We start from the raw sequence: 25,101 nt of genomic DNA on the forward strand, positions 1-25,101 counted from the left end.
TAGAATAATAACAATAGGCTACACCAACATTAGTTTCCCTTCATACAAATAGCTAGGTTTTCATCCAATGGGGGACCGATTTTCAAGCAGATATTCAAAAATCCGCATAAAAACAATATGCGCGTTTTCCTACCAGAGATGTGTTTTCGTCATATTGACCTGCTACAGATAAAAGGCTTTGCGTGATGACGTTGTGCACATAAAAAAATACCTTTTACGATTCAATTCCCATTTACCGAATTAAAAAATACAAGTTAAATGGGTGTCCATCGCATTTAACTCTACTGATGGTTCTTTCACCCATAAATGTTGCGTTATATAGCGAGTGTTCCAGTGGAGGCTGCTGAGGGGAGGGCGGCTCATCATAATGTCTGGAATGGAGTCAATGGAATGGCATCAAACACATGGAAACCTGCTGTTTGACGTATTTGATAGCGTCCCACTGATTCCGCTCCAGCCATTACCACAAGTCCGTCCTCCCCAATGAAGGTGCCACCAACCTCCTGTGGAGTGTTCCCACTCTGGTACTGGCACGGTGTGCTCTAACCAACAGCTTGCGGATAAAGTGCGGGTATAGCCTACATGATGAGATTAATATGGACAACATTTATTATCCACCAACATTTCTCACATTATTCATTTTACAGACACAAAAAGATCCCACCTTGTCTAGCGTATTTTGTTCTGTCGACATTTGGAAAGTTTACCGGCACATTTTCTGTTTCCGTCAGGACTGTCATGAGTCCTATTAACCGACATGTACTTTACGCTCATAATAAGGTTGGATGGAAACCTGTTTAGTGTCGGGTAAATTGCCACAGTAGATTTACTGTGGTAAACTATTAAATACTTTATTTCTATTGAATGCTTGTCAAATAAGTACACTACATTTTATTTAACCTTTGTTTAACTAGGCGAGTCAGTTAAGAACAAATTCTTATTTACAATGACGACCTACCCCGGCCAAACCTGGATGACGCTGGGCCAATTGTGCGCCGCCCTATGGGACTCCTAATCACAGCCGGATGTGATACGGCCTGTATTTGAACCAGGGACTGTAGTGACACCTCTAGCTCTGAGATGCAGTGCCTTAGACTGCTGCGCCACCTGGAAGCCCATTAAAAAAGCATGTGGACACTCGCTCGTCAGACATCTCATTCTAAAATCATGGGCATTAAAATGGAGTTGGTCCCCTCTTTGCTGCTGTAACAGACTCCACTCTTCTGGGAAGGCTTTCCACTAGATCAGGTATTCTCAAACTGGGGTACGCGCAATGTCGTCGGGGGTATGCCAAATAAAATGTGATTCACATTTTATTTTATTAAAAAAATATATATATTCTTCACATTTTCAAACAGTCCATTTATATTTTCCAACGTACATTTGGGTGAGGTTTTTTTCTTGCCTGAGTAGCCTCTTTTCACTGCCAAAAAGAAAATGAATCCATCTAGTGTTCAGCGAAATAACAACACAATGTCAAATACTGCTAGCCTAGTCAAATAATTAACATCCAATCACATTAACCGTTACTCTCTCGCAGGAATTCCACTAACGGTCCCTATGTAGTCAAACGTAGCTGCTGTTCATGTTGGTATCTGTACTGTTGGCACAAAAGCCATGACAGGGAGACATCGTGGAGTGGTAACGTGCATGCAAGCAGTTGCTCCCGACGCCACTTGGGTACACTGCAGCATCCACCGAGAGGCTCTTGCTGCCAAGGGAATGCCTGACAGCTTGAAAGATGTTTTGGACACTTCAGTGAAAATGGTTAACTTTGTTAAAGCAAGGCCTCTGAACTCTCATATATTTTCTGCATTATGCAATGATATGGGTAGTGACCATGTAACGCTTTTACAACATACAGAAGTGCACTGGTTATCAAGGGGCAAAGTATTGACGAATGTTTTTTGAATTGAGAGACGAGCTTAAAGTATTCTTTACTGACCATAATTTTCACTTGTCTGACCGCTTGCATGACGACGAGTTTCTCACACGACTGGCCTATCTGGGTAACTTTCACCTGAATGATCTGAATCTAGGATTACAGGGACTGTCCGCAACTATATTCAATGTGCGAGACAAAATTGAGGCTATGATTAAGAAGTTGGAGCTCTTTTCTGTCTGCATTAACAAGGATAACACATAGGTCTTTCCATCATTGTAAACTCAGCAAAGAAACGTCCTCACACTGTCAACTGCGTTTATTTTCAGCAAACTTAACATGTGTAAGTATTTGTATGAACATAACAAAATTCAACAACTGAGACAAACTGAACAAGTTCCACAACATGTGACTAACAGAAATGGGATAATGTGTCCCTGAACAAAGGGGGGGTTCAAAATCAAAAGTAACAGTTGGTGTGGCCACCAGCTGCATTAAGTACTGCAGTACATCTCCTCCTCATGGACTTCACCAGATTTGCCAGTTCTTGCTGTGAGATGTTACCCCAATCTTCCACCAAGGCACCTGCAAGTTGCCGGACATTTCTGGCGGGAATGGCCCTAGCCCTCACCCTCTGATCCAACAGGTCCCAGACGTGCTCAATGGGATTGAGATCCGGGCTCTTCGCTGGCCATGGCAGAACACTGACATTCCTGTCTTGCAGGAAATCACGCACAGAATGAGCAGTATGGCTGGTGGAATTGTCATGCTGGAGGATCATGTCAGGATGAGCCTGCAGGAAGGGTACCACATGAGGGAGGAGGATGTCTTCCCTGTTACGCACAACGTTGACATTGCCTGCAATGACAACAAGCTCAGTCCGATTATGCTGTGACACATCGCCCCAGACCATGATGGACCCTCCATCTCCAAATCGATCCCACTCCAGAGTACAGGCCTCGGTGTAACGCTCATTCCTTCGACGATAAACGCGAATCCGACCATCACCCCTGGTGAGACAAAACCGTGACTCATCAGTGAAGAGCACTTTTTGCCAGTCCTGTCTGGTCCAGCGATGGTGGGTTTGTGCCCATAGGCGACGTTGTTGCCGGTGATGTCTGGTGAGGACTTGCCTTACAACAGGCCCTACAAGCCCTCAGTCCAGCCTCTCTCAGCCTATTGCGGACAGTCTGAGCACTGATGGAGGGATTGTGCGTTCCTGGTGTAACTCGGGCAGTTGTTGTTGCCATCCTGTACCTGTCCACCAGGTGTGATGTTCAGATGTACCGATCCTGTGCAGGTGTTGTTACATGTGTCTGCCACTGCGAGGATGATGCGCTGTCTGTCCTGTCTCCCTGTAGTGCTGTCTTAGGTGTCTCACAGTACGGGCATTGCAATTTATTGCCCTGGCCACATCTGCAGTCCTCATGCCTCCTTGCAGCATGCCTAAGGCACATTCACACAGATGAGCAGGGACCCTGGGCATCTTTCTTTTGGTGTTTTTCAGAGTCAGTAGAAAGGCCTTTTTAGTGTCCTAAGTTTTCATAACTGTGACCTTAATAGCTTTCCGTCTGTAAGATGTTAATATCTTAACGACCGTTCCACAAGTGCATGTTCATTAATTGTTTATGGTTCATTGAACAAGCATGGGAAACAGTGTTTAAACCCTTTACAATGAAGATCTGTGAAGTTATTTGGATTTTTACAAATTATCTTTGAAAGACAGTGTCCTGAAAAAGGGACGTTTCTTTTTTTGCTGAGTTTTTGTGTGCAAATGAACTCAAGCTTACGGACAATGCCAAATGTGATATAGCAAAGCACCTGAGTGTGTTGGGTGCGCAATTACACAGGTACTTTCCCGAAACGGATGACACAAACAACTGCATTCGTTATCCCTTTCATGCCTTGCCTCCAATCCACTTACCGATATCTGAACAAGAAAGCCTCATCGAAATTGCAACAAGCGCTTCTGTAAACATTGAATTTAATCAGAAGCCATTGCCAGATTTCTGGATTGTGCTGCGCTCAGACTATCCGGCCTTGGCAAATCGCGCTGTTGAGACACTGATGCCCTTTGCAACCACGTACCTATGTGAGAGTGGTTTCTTGGCCCTCACTAGCATGAAAACAAAATACTGGCACAGACTGTGTGTGGAAAATGATTTAAGAGTGAACCTCTCTCCAATACAACACAACATTGCAGAGTTATGTGCATCCTTTCAAGCACACCCTTCTCATTAACCTGTGGTGAGTTATTTACAATTTCCGATTAACAAGTAAGGTTTTATATGTAAGATGGTTAAAGAAAGAGCAAAATTATTGATTATTATTATATTATTATTTGTGCCCTGGTCCTATAAGAGCTCTTTATCACTTCCCACGAGCCGGGTTGTGACAAAAACTCACACTCATTCAGTCGCCGTTACAATTCATCCCAAAGGTGTTCGATGGGGTTGAGGTCAGGGCTCTGTGCAGGCCAGTCAAGTTCTTCCACACCAATCTCAACAAACCATTTCTGTTTCCACGGAGGCGTTGTCCTGCTGAAACAGGAAACAGGCCTTCCCCCAACTGTTGCCACAAAGTTGGAAGTGCAGAGTCATTTAGATTGTCATTGTATGCTGTAGCGTTAAGATTTCCCTTCACTGGAACTAAGGGGCCTAGCCCAAATCATGAAAAACAGCCCCGGACCGTTATTCCTCCTCCACCAAACTTTAAAGTTGGCGCTATGCATTGGGACAGGTAGAGTTCTCCTGGCATCCGTCAAACCCAGATTCGTCTGTTGGACTGCCTCCCCCAAACCCAGATTCGTCTGTTGGACTGCCTCCCCCAAACCCAGATTCGTCTGTTGGACTGCCTCCCCCAAATCTAGATTTGTCCGTCTGACTGCCTGATGGTGAAGCGTGATTAAACATTCCAGAGAACGCGTTTCCACTGCTCCAGAGTCCAATGGCGTCAAGCTTTACAACACTCCAGCCAACACATGATCTTAGGCTTGTGTGCGGCTGCTCGGCCATGAAAATTTATTTCATGAAGCTCCCGACGAACAGTCCTTGTGCTGATGTTGACGAAGTGACTTGTTGGAAAGGTGGCATCCTATGGCGGTGCTACGTTGAAAGTCACTGAGCTCTTTAATAAGGCCATTCTACTCCCAATGTTTGTCTATGGAGATTGCATGGCCGTGTGCTCGATTTTATACACCTGTCAGCAACGTGTGTAGCTGAAATAGCCGAATCCACTAATTGAAGGGGTGTACACATGCTTTTGTATGTGTAAATCGCCTTTAGTCTGTTCAAAAAGTCTGTTCAACTAAGTTGTCCCGATTTACAATAGCAACCAGAGGGCGAACAAATCTTGAAAGACTTTGGTTGCAAGCAGTACTAAGGTAACAGCACATAGTATTTTAGGGAGCAATAAGGAGGTGACCAATAATGGTTTCAAACGTGCTATTTGAGATCAGCTGTGTGGGTCAATTTATCATCTATACATTTTTATATGTGGCATTAGCTGCAAATATTCTAGTGCCATCGATGGTTGCAGTAGGCCCTTTGTTTTTTGATTATATTCCAATAGGCTACATTCTGTAGGCTAAGCCTATCTGTTGTCACATAATGAATGGTGTGAAAAACGATAATAAGCTAGTATGTTTCCCTGGCTGAGTTGTTTTGACAGATGTAGGCCAACTGTAGAACGATAAACTTTCCTCCTGTGTGGGTGCGCCTCCACATTTTGTAGCTAGGCTATGTATAATTTGTCAATACAGTTCCGGTCTTTGGTGTGGATTGAAAGCCTGTATTGTGTGGCTTTAATATTTCATTTAGTAAAATATGTCAAGATGTTTATGCATTTGAGCCGATCCAAAGGCAAATTCGTTGAGCTGAAACACTTTTCTTCGATGTGTAAATTATCAGACTTTTTTTTTCTTACTTCTTGAAAACAATGAAATTAATGCAATTCACTTATACGGCTAGTGTAGACTCAGGTAGGTCACTAGATAGGCCAAAACTGGGCGTAAACTCGGAGCTGGAGCATGCTGGTTAGACCACTGCGCTACGGCAGTTCACAATGCTCTAGTGAGCAATAAGAATACCATAAATGTTGATGATACATAGGCGCCTTATTTTATTTTATTGTATTTTGCTTTAAGCCTTCCACACACCATAGCCCTAACCTTGACCACTCTGAATTATGCCTAAACTATTAACCTTCGAGTTGTGTCTGTTTTAACCCTGTAACCATGCGGAATTAACCCTGTAACCATGCGGAATTAATGCGTAACAAGTACACGTTCATTAATGAGTCAAAGGGATGTGGGCCGGATTCAAAACCATGCCGACTCTGGTATGTGTGTGCCGGGGTTCGTGGCTCTAACCACTGGACCACACAGACACTGAAGAAACCAATAATGAATTCTGTCTATTGCTTGCCTTCAATATACACCGAGTGTACAAAACATTAGGAACACCTTCCTAATATTGAGTTGTACCTACTTTTGCCCTCAGAACAGCCTCAATTCGTCGGGGTATGGACTCTATATGGTGTTGAAAGCGTTCCACAGGGATGCCATGTTCCATGTTGACTCTAATGCTTCTCACAGTTGTGTCAAGTTAGCTGTATGTCCTTTGGGTGGTGGGCCATTGTTGATACACACGGGAAACTATTGAGTGTAAAAAAAAACAGCAGCATTGCAGTTAAATGTTTAGTCTTGCCCATTCACCCTCTGAATGGCACACATGCACAATCCATGTCTCAATTGTCTCAAGGTGTAAAAATCATTCTTTAACTTGTCTCCTCCCCTTCATCTACATGGATTTAATTGGACTTAACAAGTGACATAAATAAGGGATCATAGCTTTCACCTGGATTCACCTGGTCAGCACTATGTCGTGGAAAGAGCAGGTGCTCCTCATGTTTAGTACACTTAGTGTATAATAAAATAATTTTCCCTGACAGAAAATACATCTACCCTCTACACATTTGTACATTTATTATAATCCACATAAGAATTCACACGAGACGCACTGTAGCCTGCATGTAACCTACATAAGGTACGATGTAGGTACAGCGTGCACCGTATACAAACACTGCTTCTAGCTGTGCCCTTGCTGCGATTCAAAATATTTATTCAGATATTCAAATTCCGAAGGGTTATTTTTCTTCTGCGACGAAAAGGGTCAAATCAAGTTCTGACATCTGTAGTTAGAAGTTCAGCCACACTGACCCCTCCAGTATTTGTGTTCCTATCTATCTCTTTAATCAGTGTCTGAGTGCTCAGCATTGTGTACTAACGTGGTGTGTGTGTGTGTGTGTGTGTGTGTGTGTGTGTCCACAGTCAGAGTTGACTGGTTTTAACAAGATTAGCTGCTGTATTTTGTTGTTTGGGTGGAGAAGTTGAATAGGTTTAAATATACTGCAGTTTGTGTGCACTTTACTGGTGCTCTGAGACAGCTAAGTAACTGAGCGAACTCAAAACGCCCACACACACTCACAACGGCACACCGACACACTGACTTACACACCATACAATACGCGCGCTGGCTGGCTGGCTGGCTGGCTCACACACACACACACACACACACACACACACACACACACACACACAGAGAGAGAGAGAACCTCTGTCAGAGTGTTCTGTGGGGGTGATAGTGATTCTCTCTCCTTGTAGATACAGGCCAATAAGGCTCTCACTGTGAGCCGGGGAACGAGGAGCCACCGGAGAACGCTCTCTATGCTCACCTCTATTACCACCTTAAAACTTCCCATGGTTGAGAGGGAGGAAGTGAGGGACGGAGGGAGGAAGTGAGGGACGGAGGGAGGAAGTGAGGGACGGAGGGAGGAAGTGAGGGACGGAGGGAGGAAGTGAGGGATGGAGGGAGGAAGTAAGGGAATGCCACCACTGGCTATTCAGGAGGGAAGAAATGATAGAATTAGTGAGGGAGGAAGGGATGTGTTTAAATGTCTACCCATGTATTTTTGATGGTCTGGTACTGTGCTCTGATTCTGAAGTCCAAGACACATTTCTAGGCAATCACTGCCGTATAATATGGCTACCTAACACGTCCATTAAGAGAGCGAGAGGATATAAAAGAAGGAGGGGGACGAGGGATGAATAGAGAGGGATCGTATAATAGGAATTTAATCTATAGGGAAACTGCTTGTTAGAATGCAGTTTTATGAGGCAGTGGTTGGGGATTAAGAACATCAGAGATGAGAGATGAATTCGGAAGCCCTTACCCTGTCCGTAGTGTGTGTGTGTGTGTGTGTGTGTGTGTGTGTGTGTGTGTGTGTGTGCGCATGCACATGGGCACCTGACTTTGTCTGAAAGTGGGGGTGTCCTACCAACCCTGTGAAAGTGGGGGTGTCCTACCAACCCACAAACATCCTGCTCCCTTTCCTGAAAATCCCACCCACAGTGACCGATTGACAGGTCTGAAACCCTACCAACTCTGTGACTCTCTCAAATATCCTGCGCCTCCTCTTACAATCCCACCCAAGGATAACGCACGAGAATGAGGAAATAAAATGTAAAAAATCTGAGATATCTGAATTTTATACTTGAAAGGTAAAACTTTTTTTTTTGTTAAATTGCACATTAAGTTTCATCTTCTTTTTGTCACAAATAATGCAATCACAATAATGTAGTACAATTACAAATGTGAACTTTGATTTATCTTTTAACAATTGTCTTTCTCAATATGGCAGTGTTATCTGGTAGGGCAAGAACTGTAAACTTGAAAATGCAAACTGGAGATTTACATTTCAATTTGGTCATTGATTATGTTCACATAAATTAATAATATGTTTGCAATATTATTTTTATCATTATCATATGTGAATTTTTTTTGACAGTTATATATTGTGTATCCATAAATGGTGGGCCCAAATCTGCAGTAGAAAGAATAAAATCTAGATCCGATAATATGGGTCATATTTGAACAATTTGGGCTAGAGCCGGTTTCTCCAACCTTTTCTTTGATAAACGCTACTTCAAACAAAAAATGTCACGGTTCTTGACACAAACCGGTGCTCCTGGCACCTGCTGCCATACCCCTTCAAAGGCACTTAAGTCTTGCACATTCACCCTCTGAATGGCACAAAACAATCCATGTCTCAATTGTATCAAGGCTTAAAAATCCACCCCTTCATCTACACTGATTTGAAGTGGATTTAACAGGTGACATCAATAAGGGATCACAGCTTTCACCTGGATTCACCTGGTCAGTCCATGTCGTGGAAAGAGCAGGTGTTCCTAATGCTTTGTACACTCAGTGTATAACAAACACGCGTGATGGGGAATATGCAAGCAACCAATCTGTTTGGTTTATGGTAATTTACTTGTGTTAATGATTTGATCTAAAAAGGCAGGAAAGGTCTCACATTTAATTCGTTTAGGGATTCAATTGTTCAGTACCGAGAATTTATTGGCATGCATAAGAAAATATGTTCATTCTAGAGCTTGCTGTGTTTTTACTCGAGTAAAACAAATTGCGACAGAGCAAAGTAGCGATGAACATGCTTGACACACTGTGAGATCCCAGAGGACCTCAGAGCACAAAGTAGGGGAGATTCAGTCCAAACTCCCATGCATGCGAAAAATAACTTCATTTGACTAGGTCATTCCTACATGATGCGCAGGGATACTTATCAGAACAGAGCACAAATAGGCTCCAAAACGACTTGTCTGACTCGGATAGATTTATGTACTTGTCCACGCCGCTCTCTAGGGTGCGGACAGGCCAAACTACCAAACTAATCCCAAACAGCCCACAAAGTGTTGTTGTGATTTCTGTAAAAGTCAGGCGCTGTTGGAATCTAGGCAGAGGAAATCCTCCTGCACATTTTTAGGCAGCCTGCTGGCCCACAGAGTAGAACCAGAATTCAGTTAGATTGTGTAACTCTTGTCACAGAAGTGGTCATACTATGCAGAAATGCTGGGATTTAGGGAGGGGCCATTCTACACGCAGCATGGGGTAGATGTGGAGATCTTGATGTGTTAACCAATTCTTCCTTTACAACTCAATTATTTATATATCCATTCGTGGTGGTTATATAGGTTCCTTTTGTGAATGTGCTTTTTTGATGTTTACAGATTGCTATACACTATCCTATTACTCAAATAATAGTTGTTGTCCTATGCGCAGTTGCGACCCATCATTCAGGGCAGGCGGCATTAGTATGTGTCACATATCAGTTTGCAAACAATGTAAAAATAATATATATCATTGAGTTTATAAAGTCGAATACAAACATTTCTCTTTTTCTCTTTTTTGATTTCTTGAGTAAGGCAGCTCAAAAATGCATGTGTTTCAGCCTAGCTCAGTGCTTTCTGTGGTGGTGGGGCAAGCCAGCAGAAAATACGGAGCGTTGCGCCGTGATTGGCTCAGTGTTCTGTCACTCATGGGGACTTTACGCCACTGCCAAGTGTAAGAGGAGACATTGAAAATTCTAGCCCTTCGGCTGCTGCCATAGAAGTGCCCATCTAAGAAAGCTCAAGGTCATTGGCCACAGATAAATCACGTTACAGTATATGCACAGTAGCTTTGATTGGACTGATCATGTCAACATCATACTTTCACAATCTTAGCTAGCAGTCATCATCATGAATCAAGTCGACAATCTACTGGCAAATCCTTTTTAATCCTTGTCATATGAAGAGAAATACTGAAGAGAAATGATAGATAAAAAGTATCGTGCCCCATCGGCCATTGGACAAAACCATTACACAACAAGTTGGAAATTGCAAATTCAACAAGTGGTTTGGAAGGAATCAGTGACAGTGGCTGTGTGGTCCCAAATCTGGGATCAAGGGGCTCTTTTCCAAGTTTCAAATGATAAACATTGGCCATGTTGTCAATGAAGCATGATTTGTGGCCCGCTCAAAACAACTGTTAACCGCCGCGCCACCTTCCTGTTCAAGTGAGCCGAGCACAACAATGTGAGTCCAAAATGTATGCTGCTTCATAATTGATATAATATGCCAGGGAGATATGTATACTGTAGCTAAGAGAGTAATACTAATGGTATGTTGTGTATGTAGTAAGATGTTAGTAGCCCATGTGCCTCACCCTAATAATTTGGTCTATTTATCCCTCTTAATTTTTCCTACTGTTCTGACTGTTCTACTGTAGCCAATAACATGTTTTAGAGAAATGTAATCATTGAATATTGTAAGAGCTTTTGTTGTCTACTTATATGCCCCCTTTATTTATCCTACGGTTCTAACTTGGTGTACAGGGAGAGCACTGTAAAAATGACCCATGTTCTGAATTCTGTCGCTGTACATTTCAAAAGTGCTAAACAAATAGTTATATTGACTAACGTTACATCCGTCCTAGCTCGCTCATTGTCTTAATCGAAATTACGGATTGGCTCTTATCTGCTTGTCGTCCCCTTATGCCATAGTTTGTACATCTCAATTGTCAGTAGAAACCACGTTTGTTTAAGCAAGTCAGCCATATCAGCTATGTTCTTTTTAAAAGGCAGTAAATGAGGCTGAATGAACTGTTTCGCTGCCAGACCAGGCTCTGCTGACATAACCTACTACTTCAAAGAGGTGTGACAGAATGGGGGTTGGAGATCAGCACAGAGAAGGCTGAATTCTTGAAAAGACAACAAATACAACTTTTGCATAGAGTGTTGATAAGCGTCTGCTACTCCGTTGCTCAGGCGCCTGTGTGTGTGTGTGTGTGTGTGTGTGTGTGTGTGTGTGTGTGTGTGTGTGTGTGTGTGTGAGCGTGTGTGTGAGCGTGTGTGTGAGCGTGTGTGTGAGCGTGTGTGTGTGCACGTCTGTGTGTGTGTAGGGGGCTAGCTATTTACATTTTACATTTGAGTAATTTAGCAGACGCTCTCATCCAGAGCGATTTACAGTTAAGAGCGTTCATCTTAAAATAGCTAGGTGGGACAATCAGCTAGGGGAGTGTCGAGGTGAGGAGGCTGGTTCTACTATTGGGGTGCCAGGACAGAGAAGAACTTGGACTGGGCTGAGCGGAGTGCTCGGTTTTGGAGTGTAGGGTTTGAGCATAGCCTGAAGGTAGGGAGGGGCAGTTCCTCTTGCTGCTCCGTAGGCAAGTACCATGGTCTTGTAGTGGATGCACATACTCTTTCCACCATATGGAGAGTGGGAGAGTGGGAGAGTGGTGGGATGTTGAGAGGCAGACCTTCGGTCTGCTGCCCTCTCCTCCCGCTGAGACTGACCATCAGATGCAGGCACCCTCAGCCCAGTAAAATAAAATAAAAAAAGGAATGATTTAAATGTATGCTCACTCAGCTGTGCTTCACAAGTAATACAACAACTGATCTATTACCGGTGTGATCATATAGCCTTCCTCAAATGTATATATATATATATATATATATATATAAACATTGATATTAACTCAGTAAAGGTTGGGGACCACTTATCTAAGAGGATGAGAACAGAGGACAAAGAGTCAGCCTTGACAGTGTGAGCCTCCGTGACTCAGAGAAGTCTAAGTTGAGTGACCCGTCTTGAAGCTGTACATGTTAGGGTCAAGAAGATCATTCTGAGAGAGATAGCAAGAGAGTTGGTCAGAGACGGCACGCTCCAAGTGGTTTGGAAAGAAAAGAAAGAAGGGATACAGGTCTGTAGTTTTTGACGTCGGATGAGTTGAGTGTTGGTTTCTTGAGGAGGGGAGCGACTCAGGCATTTTGAAGTCAGAGGGAGCCAGTGGTCAGGGATGAGTTAATGAGGGAATTGAGCAATGGGAGAAGGTCTCCAGAGATGGTCTGGAGAAGGAAGGAGGGGATGGGGTCGAGCGGGCAGGTTGTCAGGCGACCAGACCTCACTAGTCGCAGGATTTCATCTGGAGAGAGGGGTGAGAAAGAGGTCAAGGCGTAGGGTGGTTCTGTGTGAGTGAGACCAGTGGACTCAATAGGCTGAGTGAATGAGGAGCGGATGTTGTCAACCTTCTTTTCAAAGTGGTTGACAAGTCGTCCGCAGAGAGGGAGTGGGGAGGAAAAGGTGGAAAAGAGTTTCCTAGGGTTAGCGGCAGAAGCTCAAACTTTAGACTGATAGAAAGTGGTTTTAGAAGAGGATACAGAGGAAGAGACAGTAGAGAGGAGGGAGTTAAAGATGATAGGTCCTCTAGAAGTTTAGTTTTCAATTTTCGCTCATCTGACCGCAGCCCTGTTCTCTAAGCTCGCAATGAGTCACTCAGCCACGGAGCATGAGCAGAGGGCTGAGCCGGCCGGAAGGAAAGGGGGGACACTGCGAGTCATAGGATGCGGAAAGGGAGGAGAGTAGTGTCGAAAAACGCGTAGTCATGAGTATGAAGGATTTAGCAGAAGGGAGAGATGATATGATAGAAGAGGCGAGAGTAGTGGGAGACAGAGAGCAAATATTGTGACGGTGAATGACCGTCTGGGTAGGGGCTGAGTGGGTAGGGTTGGAGGAGAGGGAGACAGAAAAGGAAACAAAGTGGTGATCAGAGACCAGGCGGGGTGGTTGCAGTTAGATTATTAGGCAAACAGCCTCTAGAAAAGATGAGGTCAAGCGTATTGCCTGCCTTGCTAGTTGGAGGGGTTTGGGAATGTGTGAGGTCAAAAGAGACCAGAAAGGGAAAGAGAGAGTTGGATTGTGAATCGAAGGCAGACGTTGGGAGGTTGAAGTCGCCAAGTACAAAGTGTGGTGAGCCATCGTCAGGAAATGAGCTCAACAAGGTGTCAAGCTCATTGAAGGAATCTCAAAGGACCCTTGTTGGCGATAGATGACAACAATGTTGAGGCTGAGTGGACAAGTGACATCTATCTGTTTACCAGGCTGACATCATACATTATTCATATTTAATCACTGGATGTTTATAACCCTGTGGTGCTGGGACTGCATTGGCCCTCCCATCAGAGAGATACACTCGTGTGTGTGTGTGTGTGTGTGTGTGTGTGTGTGTGTGTGTGTGTGTGTGTGTGTTGTGCATTTATGACATTTAATGATGCTATAGGAGGTCTTCAAGGAATGCTTTGACACACACTGCATGCTGGCTAATTATTTCCTAGGCCCTCGCTCACCAGGCCATAGTTCCTAGCCTCCCGCTCACTAGCTCCTAGGCCCTCTCTCACTACCTTATAGTTCCTACGCCCTCACTCACTAGCCCCAAGTTCCTAGCCTCTCACTCTTAGGCCCTTTCTCCTACCCCATAGTTCCTAGCCTTTTGCTCACTAGCCCCACAATCATATTCCCAACATCCCTGGCAGAAGTATTTGTACACTTTTTGACATTAACACTTGAAAGAGAGAGGGCGATAGAAGAAAGAGAGAGAGGCCTGGACATAAAGAGAGAATACGATAATAAAAGACACATACCTCCTTGCAATCCCTTTTGAGGGGTTTGAATGAGACGAACAATGAGATGGGTTTGGCTAAATTGCCTGTTCCTGGTTGACTGATGAGTGTGCTTAATATTTAATAGGAGATCCATGCATTCATTATGCCCGCAGAGGGGGGAAGGTCACCACACAGCCGTCCACAGAATAATAACACATATTCTCAGGGTCACCATTGATAATGGGAGAGTTGGGATATGCGAAAAAGAAAAAGAAAACACATTTCCAATTCACACATGCGTATATTTGTAAAATAGGACAAACAGAAGCACACACCAAATTATGTATTATTATTCTTTTTATTTATTATTATATTCTCACATCTATCATTAACACTACCAGTAATAGCCTTTAATAACACACTGCTGATACATGGGGAAGGGCTGAACTGCTGGCAGGGTGCTAGTTGTCAGTGAGATGCATCATGAACACACACACACACACACACACACACAAGTTTGATACAGTGGTACAGCAGTAACTGAGCGAGAGAGAGGGGGATGAGCTAGAGAGACGGTGTTCTCTCTCTGTCGTGGCTGTACAGCTCATCACCCTCTCCTCCTATGGTGTTTATAGAGCACAGGATGCTGGCTAGCTACGAGCATTAGACTTAGAACACAGGATGCTGGCTAGCTACGAGCATTAGACTTAGAACACAGGATGCTGGCTAGCTACGAGCATTAGACTTAGAACACAGGATGCTGGCTAGCTACGAGCATTAGACTTAGAACACAGGATGCTGGCTAGCTACGAGCATTAGGCTTAGAACACAGGATGCTGGCTAGCTACGAGCATTAGACTTAGAACACAGGATGCTGGCTAGCTACGAGCATTAGACTAAGAACACAGGATGCTGGCTAGCTACGAGCATTAGACTTAGAACACAGGATGCTGGCTAGCTACGAGCATTAGACTTAGAACACAGGATGCTGGCTAGCTACGAGCATTAGACTTAGAACACAGGATGCTGGCTAGCTACGAGCATTAGACTTAGAACACAGGATGCTGGCTAGCTACGAGCATTAGACTTAGAACACAGTACCAGACCATCCAAAATACATGGGTAGACATTATACACACGCCACAGCCTCGCACTCAAACACACACAAGCACAAGTAGGTGTTTACACACATACACACACACACACACACACACACACACACACACACACACACACACACACACACACACACACACACACACACAGTCAAAGACAAACACAGGCAGAAGACTGGAGCTCTATTTCTATTTCACACTTCTCTCTCTCTCTCTCTCTCTCTCTCTCTCTCTCCACCACTGTATCCCCACTCTCTCTCAGCTGGTGTCATTTTCTCTTTGCGTTTGAAATTACATGTCGCAACGAATAAGGCTGTCTCACTCTTAACACCAGTGGGGGACTGCATTTGTGTGTGTGCGTGCATGTGACAGCAGCGCAATCACATTAATACACCCATAGATTGCTTTTAATGATTGTCTACGTGCATAATCTCTTTTGTATTCTGAACGGATAGCATGCTGCCTTTGTTCAAAATGTGATGTACATTACAGATTCCATTATAAATGACCAGTCTCTCCTTCTCCCCTTCCTTTCTGCAACCCTCTGCAATCATTGAAGGAAGTTGAGGTAAGTTATTGATTTATCTTTCAAATTGTGTAACTCCATTTTGTGATTCACTCCGATACTCTGGTAAGCTGCAGAGAGGGAGTTAGAGAACGAATACGTGCATCTGAAATATTGTTTGGCGATGGAGCTTTCTCACATTGGAAACACAATGGCGTGCAATGCCAGACACTGATGCAGTGCGGTACGTCCCCCTGGGCTTGTTGTAGTGCTGCTGATACGTGTATGTTTGTCAAGCCACGTCAAAAAAAACTCTTAATATAGAAGATAGGAGACGCAGTCGAGACACACGACTACTTCTAAATGGCAGCTGTAAGAATCCACCGTAGCGAGAGGGCGATGCACCTTGATGCGATAACGAGGATCAGAGGAAGGTTAACTGAGTTCAGGTTGACTGTGGCTGCGCTCCCAATGGCATGCTATTCCCTATGTAGGGCAGTATCACATAGGGAATAGGGTGCCGTTTGTCCTACTGAAGTAAGATCCAGTCATATACCGTAGTACCCTGGAGCTGTACGCCATTATGTCTGGTGTTTTCCTGGCTGGATCGCAGCTTGGTGCAAAGCAATGTGTGGAGAGCATGAGAGGGGGGGGGGATAAGATGAGGGCAGTGGTGATACAAATAATTGGCTTGAGTCTGGAGCGGAAGACTGAATGTGATGGGAGAGAAGATTTTAGGACAGAGGAGAATAAAGAGGAAGAGAAGTGGAAATGAGAGGAAAGGAGAGGGAGAGACCCGGGGGATCTGTTAATTGGGCCTCATCACCTCATATCAAACTAATGGGCTTACTAGCTCAAACCTTAACTCCAGTCATTTGTAAAACAGGGCATTCTCAGATATCTTGCTCTCGCTCTCCCTTTCTCTCTGTTCTCTTCCTTCTCTCCGACCTCCTCTCTTGTCAATTCAATTCAAAGGGCTTTATTGACATGGGAAACATATGTTTACATTCCGCCTTCCCCCGTCTCCTCTCTCTCCCTCCTCCCTCTGTCCACTCTCCCCCCCTCCGTCCCCATCTCCTCTCTTCTCTAATCAAGCGTTCTGTGCTGTAATGAGGGGCAGACAGACCCTGCTCTTAGTCACAGTCGGCGGTCTCACAGTGAGTCTGCAACAATCACTCAACCACTCTCCCCCCCTAGTCATGCTGTTAACACCGTCTAGCCATCAGAGTGTTGGTGTTAGTGTGTGTTTGGGTCAGGTCCAGTGGAGCGAGTTTAATGCTTATCAGTAGTCCCAGCCCAAACTGTGGCCACTGAGTGCAGCAGCGCAAACAGACTGGCCTTACAGAGCTGGCCAACTCGCGGCATTCATCTCTGGCCCCACCGTCCCAACTCTCTCTAACCTCCAACTGTTTCTCTCTCACAGACAATGAGGAGGAGAGTCCGGGGCTGTCAGCGGTTTCCCCTCCTTCTCCGTCTTTGTTACGCCTTTTAGAGTGATCTGCCGCTGGGACCACGCGGAGTTCTTTATTTCTAAACTCATGTTGACCCGAACTGAGTTGAGCTGGGTGGAGGGCGAGAGAGAGGGAGAGAGAGCGAACGAGGAGAATCTGATATTGTAAGAGCTGAGAGAAATATTTTTTGTCCTCCCAGTGGGATTGGTGGTGTTTGTTATTTGAGCTCAGACAGGGTTTTGTTCCTTCTGTTATTTACTCCTCTGACTGGTCTGCTGCAGACTATAGACTATGCGTATTGTGCTTGTCTAGAGCTTAGATCTGAGGGCACACCCTAACTTCTCTCCCAAAGACGGACTGATAGTCACTTTGGTATTGCTGAATGTGTCCCAGAAGAGGCAGTATGAAAACAAGACTTAAAACAGATCAATAATGTACTTTGCTGTACAGAGCATCTGTAAACCCTCCTCTGTCTCCCTGTTTCATACGGTGCGGCTTCCTCTCTTTGGGAACGTCAGGAGGTGTGTGATTGGTGGCTGGATTGATTTGGAGCTCGTTCCTTGATCGCAGTAGACCCAAATGACGCGGCGCAGGGATCAATAACTGACAGGCAATATGAAAAGCTGAAAGCAGTGCCTAATGTGGAGGAAAGTAGGTCATTGAACTGTATATGTACTGTATATGGCAGGCCAGTGGGAGAGGGCAAGTCATGTACATGCACTGACTGAGTATCCTGATTGAACAGGTCATATAGATGTCCTGTTTGAACAGTCATGATCTATTTAAACAGGGCTTGGTAGGAGTATCTATCTATCTACTAGTCCATTTCTTTATTCCTCTCACTACTGTTGTATCATCTCCCTGTGGCTTTATTGGATTGGCCACTGCGACAAAGCACCCTCTCTTTCTCTCTCTCTCTCTTTCTCTCTCTCTCTCTGTTTCTCTGTCTCTGTTTCTCTGTCTCTCTCTCTCTCTCTCTGTTTCTCTGTCTCTCTCTCTCTCTCTGTGTCTGTCTCTCTCTCTCTATCTCTCTCTCTCTCTATCTCTCTCTCTCTCTATCTATCTCTCTCTCTCTCTCTCTCTCTCTCGCTCTCTCTCTCTGTGTCTCTGTTTCTCTGTCTGTTTCTCTGTCTCTCTCTCTCTCTCCCTCTCTCTCTCTCTCTCTCTCTCTCTCTCTCTCTCTCTCTCTCTCTCTCTCTCTCTCTCTCTCTCTCTCTCTCTCTCTCTGTGTCTCTCTCTCTCTGTGTCTCTCTCTCTGTGTCGCTCTCTCTCTCTTTCTCTGTCTCTCTCTCTCTCTTTCTCTGTCTCTGTCTCTGTCTCTCTCTGTGTTTCTCTTTCTCTCTCTCTATTTCTCTCTCTCTCTGTTTCTCTGTCTCTCCCTGTTTCTGTTTCTCCCCCTCTCTGTTTCTCTCTCTCTCCCTCTCTGTCTCCCTCTCTGTCTCCCTCTCTCCATGCCGCATCTGTTTGTCTAACTCCCAATTACACCGTGTAAAACACTTCACCGATACGTACTAATTCAATTCAGACTAATGGCTAATTTCACCAACATGTTGCTCTTTCATTATCCAGCCATTTTAAGGTAATTACATATCACTGTGTCCTCGCCCAAAAATATAAATCCGAGATGAACAAATAAAAAGTGAATGTTCCGAACAATAAGCCCTCATCTAATGAGTATTAAACTTGTAACGTTTGTGCTTGTGCAGATATAATTAGCGTTGACGCGGGTTGAACAGGCTGTTGGTTTTGAAGAGGCGATCCGGTTGTGAACGGTTTAATCTGAGACTCATATCCCAGTAATATTTTCATCTCAATCCGACTGATCTGTCGCCTGTGACAGAGAGATAATCAGGAGAGCGGATCAGGCTCCCGTCAGCCTGTTTCTCTACTGACTGTCTGTCTTTGATGGTGGGTCGGGCGTCGGGACCACGGATTGACTGTGGGGAAAAAATAGAGCTGCTTTCTGCAGTTTGGATGACTAGTGTTTAGAATATCAAACTCTGTTGAACAAGCTGGATTAATAGATTTGTTCCAGACTGTGTGACCTTAGATGTCTTCTTTTCTGTTTTTGTCAAGAGTCTGTCTGTCTGTCTGTCTGTCTGTCTGTCTGTCTGTCTGTCTGTCTGTCTGTCTGTCTGTCTGTCTGTCTGTCTGTCTGTCTGTCTGTCTGTCTGTCTGTCTGTCTGTCTGTCTGTCTGTGTGTTTGATGTATACATAACCCTTTACCTCCTGTGTTTTTCCTCCCAGGATGACTACTTCAAAACCTATGGTCCTGCCAAGCCAATCAACCAAGGTAAGGCCGGAGACTATGATGTGTGTGACATGTGTGTGTGTGTGTGTGTGTGTGTGTGTGTGTGGGGGGGGGGGGGGCATACAGGTGTGTGTGTGTGTGTCCGTATGTGCGTGTGCTCCTCATTACCAGTGTGTCCTCTGAGAATAACCCGATGATGGATCGGTGTGGAGGTTGCTATAGGGAAGGATGGTCGCTCTAAACACACTTCATTAATGACACACACACACACACACACAACTTTGGTTCCAGTGGGCTACCACCCTCTATCTCTTCTGGTAGATTAAGGTGATAAAAAAAAGCTCCAATCACACAGTGGAATCTTTATTTTACTCAATTGATCAGCGTTTCTGCAGGAGGCCCAACAGATCAATACAGAGACGGCGAGGGAGGAACGGGGGAGGGAGGGAGAAAGTGGGTGGGATTGTGTTAGAGGTAGAGAGCCAGCCTGACGAAGGCAGCTTGCCTGATGAATCGTTAATGGCTTCAGAGAAATAATTTGCTATGGAGCCAGAGTTTAGGGAACCTACTCTTTCTTTATAAAAAGCTAGAGAGCCATGAAGAGAGAGATGGAGAGAATGAGGAAGACCTAGTGATTATACCTATTATAGAGAGAGGTGGCCCATGAATGGGTCATTAGCCATCTCTTACAGACCACTCAGGTCTGGGTCTGTAAGTGTGTTAGTAGTAGTGGTAGATCTGTAGTCATTAGTTAAGCCTGATTCTGATCCTGATCCTAAGCCTTGGCCTCACTGATCCACTGTCACAACAGTCTAGTGGAGGATCAGCAGACATGATAAGACTGATAGGATCACGCCCCTCAGGGATGATAGGAAAAAGAAAGAGGGAAGGAGATAGAGAGAGAGCTATTTACGGTTGAAGTTGGAAGTTTACATACACCTTAGCCAAATACATTTAAACTCAGTTTTTCACAATTCCTGACATTTAATCCTAGTACAAATTCCCTGTCTAGGTCAGTTAGGATCACCACTTTATTTTAAGAATGTGAAATGTCAGAATTATAGTACAGAGAATGATTGATTTATTTCAGCTCTTATTTCTTTCATCACATTCCCAGTGGGTCAGAAGGTGACAATTAGTATTTGGTAGAATTGCCTTTAAATAGTTTAACTTGGCTCAAACGTTTCGGGTAGCCTTCCACAAGCTTCCCTCAATAAGTTAGTTGAATTTCGGCCCATACCTCCTGACCGAGCTGGTGTAACTGAGTCAGGTTTGTAGGCCTCCTTGCTCGCACATACTTTTTCAGTTCTGCCCACAAATAGTCTATGGGATTGAGGTCAGGGCTTTGTGATGGCCACTCCAATACCTTGACTTTGTTGTCCTTAAGCCATTTTGCCACAACTTTGGAAGTATGCTTGGGGTCATTGTCCTTTTGGAAGACCCATTTGCGACCAAGCTTTAACTTCCTGACTGATGTCATGAGATGTTGCTTCAATATATCCACATCATTTTCCTCCCTCATGATGCCATCTATTTTGTGAAGTGCACCAGTCCCTCCTGCAGCAAAGCACCCCCACAACATGATGCTGCCACCCCCGTGCTTCATGGTTGGATGGTGTTCTTCAGCTTGCAAGCCTCCCCCTTTTTCCTATGGCCAAACAGTTCCTTTTTTGTTTCATCAGACCAGAGGACATTTCTCCAAAAGTACGATCTTGTCCCCCATGTGCAGTTGCAAACCGTAGTCTGGCTTTTTTATGGCGGATTTGGAGCAGTGGCTTCTTCCTTGCTGAGCAGCCTTTCAGGTTATGTCGATATAGGACTCGTTTTACTGTGGATATAGATACTTTTGTACCTGTTTCCTCCAGCATTTTCACAAGGTCCTTTGCTGTTGTTCTGGGATTGATTTGCACTTTTCACACCAAAGTACGTTCATCTCTAGGAGACAGAACGCGTCTCCTTCCTGAGCGGTATGACGGCTGCGTGGTCCCATGGTGTTTATACTTGCGTACTATTGTTTGTACAGATGAACGTGGTACCGTCAGGCATTTTGGAAATTGCTCCCAAGGATGAACCAGACTTGTGGAGGTCTACAATGGAGGTCTTGGCTGATTTCTTTAGATTTTCCGAGGATGTAAAGCACAGACGCACTGAGTTTGAAGGTAGGCCTTGAAATACATCCACAGGTACACCTCCAATTGACTCAAATGAGGTCAATTAGCGTATCAGAAGCTTCTAAAGCCATGACATCATTTTCTGGAATTGACTATGCGTATTGTGTTTGTCTAGAGCTTAGATCTGAGGGCACACCCTAACTTCTCTCTCAAAGACTGACTGATAGTCACTTTGGTATTGCTGAATGTGTCCCGGAGAGCTCAGAGTACATGCCACGAAAGACAGAAGTGGATGACGAGAGAGCATTGCACTCTATCCTAGGGGGTTCAAGCTTGGGTCAGGGTTGATGTTGCTGCAGCCTCTCTCTGGCCCTGCTATAGGACTCTCCTGTTCTACAGAGATGGCCTGTTTTAGACTCTAGGGCACAACACTACTCTCCTTAGCCAACCAAGCTCATTCCATTTGGGATAATGGGAACCCCTTGAGGGGGTCAACATGTGCCCCATTCCAATGATGTAGGCCAGGCAGTGAAACACAAACACACACACACACACACCAGCGAGTGTTCCGTTATGTGTTACAGTGTCTAGCAGTAACCCGCGGTGATGCTGAAACTATGATATGGCACATTCATCACCACGGAGACTGTGACCTGCTGGCTTTGAGATAGCTGTCTGAAGTGCAATGTTCTTTTATCACAGGTGTGTGTGTGTGTGTGTGTGTGTGTGTGTGCGTGTGCGTGCGTGCGAGACGGAGAGGAGATAGGGCCTCTTCAGAATTGTGTGTGCGTGTGTTTCAGGAGGACTGAGTTTGCGTGTGAATGTTTCTGCGTGTGCTCACCGACACAGCTGGAGTGGGTGTTACATGCCTTTAGGCATGTAATCCATATTGAGTTTTGTGAGCGATCGTCACTTTTCACTGTTGGAATAATCAATGGAATGAATAAAGCTGTTTACATGTCACCTTTGAACAGAGTGGAGTATTACACGAGATGTGTCAGACCTGGACTCATTGTTTCTTGTTCCGAAAGCATAACTGATTACGTGGTGGTAATTGTGTGGTGTGGGGGACGTCCTACTTAGTGTGTGGGTGTGTGGGCAGGTGTTTGTGTGAAAGCATGTGTCAGCTGTGTTTGCGCCTGTGTGTTTCTCGCATGTCTGCAGGTGTGTGTGTGTGTGTGTGTGTGTGTGTGTGTGTGTGTGTGTGTGTGTGTGTGTGTGTGTGTGTGTGAGTGGTTGTTTACCCTGAATATTTTCATAGCATGGGAGTCTCTTCCTGAGGTTTGTATAGCATTACCTTCCTTCCCTATCTATCTCTGTAGCAGATTTGTGAATGTTTTCATGTTCACTGTTTTTAATTGAAATGAAACCTTTTTCTGGTTTCTCGGTGTGATGTTGGCAATGCTTAGTAGTTAGATAAACTTCTGTTGTGTTCAAGATGGCTGCATAACTCCCACTGTCTCCCTGCTGTAATGAGTGTGTGTGTGTGTATATATGTGTGTGTGTGTGTCAAGATTTAAATAGAAATATACAAATGTGTTGCCATATCTGTGTGTGTGTGTGTGTGTGTGTGTGTGTGTGTGTGTGTGTGTGTGTGTGTGTGTGTGTGTGTGTGTCAGGATTTAAATAGAAATATACAAATGTGTTGCCATATGTATCAGTGTGTGTGTGTGTGTCAGGATTTAAATAGAAATATACAAATGTGTTGCCATATGTATCTGTGTGTGCGTGTGCGTCAGGATTTAAATAGAAATATATACAAATGTGTTGTCGTATGTGTGTGTGTGTGTGTGTGTGTGTGTGTGTGTGTGTCAGGATTTAAATAGAAATATACAAATGTGTTGTCATATGTGTGTGTGTGTGTGTGTGTGTGTGTGTGTGTGTGTGTGTGTGTCAGGATTAAAGAGAAATATACAAATTGTGTTGCCATATGTATCAGTGTGTGTGTGTGTGTCAGGATTTAAATAGAAATATACAAATGTGTTGCCATATGTGTGTGTGTGTGTGTGTGTGTGTGTGTCTATTATGGACTGACCTCACACAGCTGTTTGCACCTTATGTATCAGACCATGGGATTTGTATGGCAACAATGGATAAGTCATTAGCGATACTTGTAATTACAGTAGGTGGTTAGTGGCTCTTGTACTGCTAGGATGGCTGTTGTACTCCCAGCCCACCTTCCAACGTGCCCGCCTGCGCACACACACACACACACACACACACACACACACACACACACACACACACACACTCGTTCAAGAACCACTGAAATTTGACGTCCGTCCAGGTAAGCGCGACGTCAGGAGACGACTTCAAAAACCGGCCACTAGGGGCAACGTGAGCGCTATTACCATCAAGCAGGATTGGGTGTTGTGGACTGGGTTAGCGGATGGGCGGAAGCCGTGAGCTCTGGCTCCGAGGGTCACATGTTCAATCCCAGAGCTAGGCACTGGTTTTTGTTTTAACCCTATCCCTTAACTTAACCATTCTGCATGAATCAGATCATCAAATAAAATGTATTTATAAAGCCCATTTTACGTCAGCAGGTGTCACAAAGTGCTCAGGACTCAGGCTGAGACCCAGATGCAGACACAGGAGGTGGATAGTACGAGTCTCAGAGTTTATTACAGTACAAGGCAGGACTTGACGGGACAAGACGAACTGGCAACAGGCAAACAGAAAAAGCCGACGTGACTGGCATGACGTGACACACCCCTCCTAGGGACGGCGCGGAAGAGCACCAGTAAGCCAGTGACTCAGCCCCCGTGACAGGGTCAGAAGCAGAAAATCCCAGTGGAGAGAAGGGAACCGGCCAGGCGGAGACAGCAAGGGTGGTTCGTCGCTCCAGTGCCTTGCTGTTCACCTTCGCACCCCTGGGCCAGACGACACTCAATCATAGGACCTACTGAAGAGATGAGTCTATAGAAAGGCTTAAAGGCCAAAATGGAGCTCTCTGTTTCCTTAGAAATTAGGAGGCCTGCGTCTTGTGACCATAGCGTCCGTGTAGGTATGTACGGCAGGACCAAATCGGAGAGAAGGGTAGGAGCAAGTCCATGTAATGCTTTGTAGGTTAGCAGTAAATCCTTAATCAGCCCTAGCCTTAACAGGAAGCCAATGTAGAGAGGCTAGCACTGGAGTAATATGATCACATTTTTTGGTTCTAGTCAAGATTCTAGCAGCTGTATTAATGCCTACAATTAACCTTTGAAATTTGACGTTTATGGACAAACGTCTGATTCTGAAGTGAGACTCTGATAGCTTGTTATACACACACACACACACACACACACACACACACACACACACACACACACACAATCTTTCAAAGACTCAAGAGAATGATTGACGTCCATTAGTTCACTTGACAGAGCTATTCTCAATGTCCGAAGGACAGAGTTTAGATGAATGATGGTCATTCCCTTCGTTTTCCCAAAAGCGTCTCATTCTGTCTTTTCTCTCTCTCTCTCTCTCTCTCTCTCTCTCTCTCTCTCTCTCTCGCTCTCTCTCTCT

At 44.7% G+C, this 25,101-nt stretch overlaps 1 protein-coding gene across 1 annotated transcript in view; it reads left to right on the top strand.

Moving 5' to 3' along the window:
* Positions 1–25,101, top strand: part of LOC115173515 (testican-1) — a 243,506-nt gene that overhangs the window by 108,569 nt on the left and 109,836 nt on the right. Inside the window, exons 3-4 of the mRNA XM_029731676.1 lie at positions 15,833–15,841; positions 19,477–19,522. Coding sequence (XP_029587536.1) covers positions 15,833–15,841; positions 19,477–19,522 — 55 coding nt within the window. The remainder of the gene's footprint in view (positions 1–15,832; positions 15,842–19,476; positions 19,523–25,101) is intronic.

The sequence above is a fragment of the Salmo trutta genome, chromosome 3 (genome assembly GCF_901001165.1).
Source record: "Salmo trutta chromosome 3, fSalTru1.1, whole genome shotgun sequence".
Taxonomy (NCBI): Eukaryota; Metazoa; Chordata; class Actinopteri; order Salmoniformes; family Salmonidae; genus Salmo; species Salmo trutta.